The sequence below is a fragment of the Centruroides sculpturatus genome, unplaced genomic scaffold (assembly GCF_000671375.1).
Source record: "Centruroides sculpturatus isolate CEXI.00-Female unplaced genomic scaffold, Cexi_2.0 scaffold258, whole genome shotgun sequence".
NCBI lineage: Eukaryota > Metazoa > Arthropoda > Arachnida > Scorpiones > Buthidae > Centruroides > Centruroides sculpturatus.
This window is the reverse complement of record NW_019384607.1, coordinates 249,923-255,922: the sequence shown is the minus strand read 5'-3', so window position 1 is coordinate 255,922 and position 6,000 is coordinate 249,923. Positions and strand designations below refer to the sequence as shown.

Here is a 6,000-nt window from a genome sequence, read left to right as displayed (position 1 = left end):
ATGAAGTTATTCAAACAAGAATGAGAAAAAAATACTCTTCTTTTTTTTTCTTCTGTTATATTGCCTTTAATCAAAAATAGAAGCCACCGTGAATGACACAAGAGAATACACAATATATGTTTTTAAATTATCGAAAAAAATTTATAAAAGATGGTTGCAATACGATAAGACAGATCCAATTATGCTTTCTGACGAAAATAAATCCTTTAAGGTAGAAATAAATGTTTTTAAAATAGAATATTTGCTTTTGTGCATGTTTCCAACGTCTCCAATTCATGTTTTTATGATCGAGATTTTTTTTTTAAATTTATTTAAAAATAAAATTATAATCTTCCCTCTCGTGCATAGCATTTTCATGTTTTCAAATTGCTATAAAAATATCTGAAGTGTAAACAAATTTTTTTCTAAATATTAATACGTTTCTGTTTCGTTCCTACGCCAAAATAAGTTAGTAAATAACGGAAAAATATCTTCTAAACATGTAAATTCTTAATATATTTTTTCCAATAACCAACAAATTCTAAATATATCCGCCTAAAAATACATTAATTTTCTATCTCAAACATTCATAAATTAAATAAAAAACTATTTAATATATTAAATTCGAACTTTCAGCACCAAATTTACTTAAATATAACCGAGTTTTCTAACATTTTAATCGGTTATTAGAAAGGGGATGCGTGGTAAATTTATAAAAACAACACGTAGAATGCCTCCAGAATGTTTATGTAACGGGTGTTATTCTTAAAATGTATACAAATAAAAGAAAAAAAAAAGGAAAATAGCTTTTGCAAGATGATGTTTCAAGCAGAATCCAAATTATAAAGATATTTGTTTTGTGCCCGCCTTACTCTAGACACTTTTGGATCTCATCCAAATGTTGAAAAATTCCGTGAACGAAAAGCTTTTCTACGTCGCTTGTTTTTCTGTGATCAATGACCTACTTCTATTTGCATAAGTAATATATTGTTCTATAAATAACCACCAAAATATTTTCTCTTCCTCTACCGAAGAAACCCGAATTTTAAGATCATTCACAGCGTGAGATATGTAACATTTACTTTCACCAATCGTCTTTAGAAAACAAAAAAAAATATCCAATTATAAAAACATTGTCAAGATTTTTCTTTAAAATTTTTGTTTTATTTAAATAAGATTTTTGTAAAGTTTAAAAAATATATTTTTAAAGTTTTTTTTCCCCCTCTTTATATTAAAGTATTTAGCAGGGTTTTATCCTGGTTTATTTTTCGCAAAAATTGTTTTCTTTCAATTGGATTTTTTTTCCTTCCTTCTGTTTGTTTTCTAATAAATCAAATTATCGATATATCTATATTAGACAACTTAGACTTTTCTTCTTTTTTCTTCTTATGCACTTCCACTCCAACCTTTATTGCTTTACAGATGTTATTGGAATCTATAAGCTATCTTCTTGTTTCCTTTCACATGACAAATTTCACTTATTAAACTGAACTCTCTCAAGAAACTAATTTAGAAAACAATGGAGTATATTTGAAGAAGTAAAAGTTGAGATAATTTATTCGTTGTTTTTTAACCGTTTAAATTTTTTCAAAGGCCAATAGCAAAGTATTTAGGATAGAGATGAGGTCACCCTGTACTAGGAACTTGTCATTAACTCAACTCGAAGAAATAGTTGTCAAACGTAACAGGATTACAAATTACTGAGGAGGTGGAGGAGTTTTTCTTCTTGACACTGCAGTCTAAACTTATATATAAAGGAGTGGAGTGATGGATGACGGATATTTCATCGCGACACTCGCGACTGACTGATAGCCAACACGGATTTTTCGGTAATGGTGCTACTAGATAGAGTAATGTGCCGAGAGCAGATGTTTGAGATTAACAAGTTGCTGAAAATTGTTCTTTGGCACTCCATTTTTGAATATTTGTATCATCTGTACTCTGTGGTGTATCGGTTGTATCAATTTCCTCCCGTTCTTTACGCTATTTTGCGCCATATTTGATGACTGTAATCTGAAAAAAAATGCTCTCTTCTTCAGTCAGTAAGAATATCAAATGGATTAGGAATAAATGTACTTTATTCTATTCAATTTAAAAAGCACAAAAACAACTGAATTAATGTAATTTCTTAAATTCTTAGTCGTTTAATAAATGAAATTTTTACATAAATAAATAAATTCTTGTGCACAAAACTAATACACATTTTTAAACATATAAATTCAAAATTGGGATTATCTATTATGAATGAAATTACAATCCAATCTTCAATAAACGACCAAATAACCTCTAAACAACGGCCATCTTTTATGTTTCCGTCAGTGGTCGTTGTTCAGAGATTTAACTGTACAAGTTTTAATGTTCAATTTAAGCTTCTCTGTAACAAATTTAAAGAATAAAACCTGTGTACAATTTTACTTTTTATAATATTTATTAAGTAATTTATATAATTTCTAGAGGATTAATTTTATCTCTTTAAAAAAACTGATGTTACGGGATGACCGTAAAAGATGACCAAGGATAAATCTTATTAAGGAAAAGCCAGATTTTGCTTTTAAGTAATTAAATTTAGATGAAAAATTGGACTTCTTCCACAATCGCATGTTGATGTAGAGTTTCAATAAAACTTAATCCGCAAAATTTTAATTTAGGATAAAATATTGCATCCAATTGATAAAGCATCTGGTTTGTTTTAATAATTAGCGGCCATATTTTAAAATGAACTTAGCCAGAGAAAACATTCATTAAAATATAATTTATTATTCAAAGAGAATGAGACTACACACGTTAAAAAATTCCTTATGAGCATCAGAACAAATCGATAATCTGATATTCAGCTTAGACGTAACTATTTATCTAAGTTATCATCAAAAAAAAAAAAGTAGAAAAATAACACTTTTATACACAAATCTTGCATTTTTTTTTCTTTATATATATAGGAAACTCGATTATTAATTAATAAAATTGGTTTGTATACATCAATTAAGAAGGGTCATAAACAATGTTTTTTTTTTTTTAGTTTAAAGAATGTACTTGTATGCTTATTATATATATCAACCTTTCTGACGACTTTTAATGCCTTTCTTAAAAATATATTTCTCTTCTCTTTGTCCAGCTACACCCATTTAGATTCTATTCACAAAAGTTAGCGTAGCACACATAAAAGTAAAATGAAGTGAATTAAGGACACCATAATTCACTTTACAGAATGAAATAGGCTCTTTTTTTCCTTCTCCAACTTCGACTTCTCAATGAGACGTCTAGCAGCTAAACTTATTTACACTTCAAGAAAAAAAAAATANCATAGCATAAATATCTAACAAAAAAAAAGGAGGATTAATAATACTTCATGCACGTATATATCTATATAGCTCTAGTATAATATAGTAACCTGAATTTTGGCTAATTTCTGCTTTCCATCACGTATAAGCAGTACGTTAATATGTTTAATACAAGGGATAATAATTAAAAAAAATTCCATGCAATAATTTAAGGGTAAAAATTTTACATCATTTCTGTGAAGTCCTATTATAATGTACCTCTTAGGAAAATTGTTACGTGATAAAAACGACCGCCCACACGAGTGGGGTCGACAATTTAAATAATTAAAATACAGAATAATTATCTTCGATAAGGCAGCTTTAAGTAGAGAGCGACAAAGTCGCTTTCATTCGAACATAACAAAAGCTCTATTAGGTATTTAAAGACGAGATGACCAATGATACGAGGTCTTAAATTTGGCATCTCTTCTATCCCGTCTTCCATTTGTACCATAAATTCGGAACATCGTTAAGATATGCTCCAGTTCCAATTCGTTATCCTGAAACAAGAGAGATTTTTCAGTATTTTCTATATAAATGTATACTATTTATAGTATGTATTAAATATAATTTTAAGGAATATAAATAATTTAATATAAACACTAGAAATCTACTCTACGCGTCAGTCTCTTCTCCTACATCCAGATCTTTAATTAAATTTCTATCTGGATATTTTTATGGTATACTCCTTACACTGTCGAGAACAACAGTGGACGAAATTGCTTCCAATCTATTATCCACAAAGCAATTATGTGTCTACCATCTGAAAGTTAGGTACATCCTTGGAAGGTACTGTACACACACGGATACGATCCAATGATCATCCGAATGCCGTATTTATCTGGTTCTCGCGTGTCTTTCCTACAGGATGCAAATATCTTTCATTTTAGAATTTTACTAATTTATATATTAATACTGGGATGACAGTTTCTTATAATAGCAAAGTGATTAAAAGTGTGGCAATTTCTCACCTGTAATAATTAGTAGACATTTTCATGGATCAAAACCTGGCATGAAATGTCTGTAACCTTCGGCGCCAGTAAAGATGACATCCACCCAGATCCGCATCGATTCGGAGTTGGGAGCCACCAGATAGTAGAGCTGATCATCAGTTTTCACGCAAAAAGTAGAACGTGGGTTCGGGCTGCGAGATGAATGTTCGTGATCCACATATACTTCTTCGATGCACTAGAAAATAAGGTTTATCGATTTCATAACTGAATCACGATCTCTTCTATCTTATCTAAACGCGAATTTTTTTTCCCTCCTTCTATCCGAGTGTCAATGCACGAAAAAAAAATATCGAAAACAATGACTGGAAGAATCGAAAATAATTATTTTCCCTATCCTACTGTAATTATTTCACGTATTGGGATTACCAACTAATCCACTTCTTGTTACGTAGGGTAATTACGAAAAACTGAACATTAGTGCCATTGAATTCGATTATAAACTCATCTAGCCGGATGTAAAACTTTATTGGGATTGGGATTTAAAGCTGTGTAACGTCATAGAATTTTTGGAAAACCAATAAAAGATGACCAGATAAGTTATTAGCGTGGCTAACGTAATCCTATCTCCCAAAGGAAGTTGAAAAAAGCTAGGGATTGTCTCTAGATGGAGTTATCTGAGGAAGAAAATAATCTCGTGTGACATCGGATGCCCACTTAATGTATCCAATGTTTTGCACCCTCGCAACCAAGGGAGTCATTTCTGGTAAAGATGGCTCTATACTTTACACCATTGGCCATTACGTTAGATTTACAGGACTATGGATAAATCAATTTAGAACGGATAATGAAGATGAAATGTCGCAGAAATAGCGGAAATTGTCTCACTCAGTCTAAATAGTTTATCTAGACACGTACCAGGACGTCTGTCCTGACTGGTTCGTGATCCGCATCCCCTCTCTCGCATCTACATCTTGCAAGCAAATTTATATATATATTCTTCGAAATAAAATATAGGACTATCGATTTAAGTAAGATTATTATTAAATTATACATTAAATATAATTTTCTGTAAAGTCATTCATGAATTAAAAATATGCTCGAAAGGAGTAGAAAAACTTCCTAGTTTTGAGATACTTTAGACTTTCTCTATTTATAAAACGTCGTTATATTTTGGACTCGCACATGTAGCAAATTTTGGCCATTTCCAAGGTCGTTATAAAAAGATTTAATCTTTCTAAATATACCAGTAAAAAAAGAAGAAAAAATTTCAAAACTCACCTGGAATGTTATTCCATCTTTTAGTTTATTTTCGGACCGATCTGAGTAGAACACTAATGTTTTCTGACGTCGATCGAATACCACCCAACGTTTTTTCCAGCTTCTCCATCTTCCAGTCAAAACTTGGAGATATCCTTTGCAGGTGGAAGTGGTGATGTCAACGTGGTGACACAAGACTATTTGGTGGCCCGCCGATTCGATGTGTCTACGAAGATCGATATCACCTCCTCTTACTGGTAGATAGCGCGTTAAAGGACGCTGAAACGAAAATAAACATATTTAACCCTCCCTCGACCAGGTAACTAATGCTTATGGCCAAACAATTTTTCTAATTATAAACTTGGCAATCTGAAAGACGAAAATAGCTTAATAAGCTAGTAATGGTGTAGTGTGCAGGCAGTGAATTAAAGGACGATGTTAATCGTCTCATACTTTGATGATTGCTCGATCCGAAGCGATAGTAAATCTTATCT

At 31.1% G+C, this 6,000-nt stretch overlaps 1 protein-coding gene across 9 annotated transcripts in view; it reads right to left on the bottom strand.

Moving 5' to 3' along the window:
• Window positions 1-3,278: 3,278 nt before the first annotated feature.
• The window catches only part of LOC111625167, a 34,721-nt gene continuing 31,999 nt past the window's right edge, over window positions 3,279-6,000 (bottom strand). For 8 of the 9 annotated variants that reach the window (XM_023368224.1, XM_023368226.1, XM_023368225.1 and 5 more), the window contains 3 exons: window positions 5,528-5,785; window positions 4,268-4,484; window positions 3,279-3,796 (listed from right to left, as the gene is read on the bottom strand). In XM_023368224.1, coding sequence (XP_023223992.1) covers window positions 4,290-4,484; window positions 5,528-5,785 — 453 coding nt within the window. In that variant the 3' untranslated portion in view covers window positions 3,279-3,796; window positions 4,268-4,289. Of the gene's footprint in view, window positions 3,797-4,266; window positions 4,485-5,527; window positions 5,786-6,000 lie in introns of those variants that run through there. The other variant, XM_023368227.1, reaches the window with a different exon arrangement.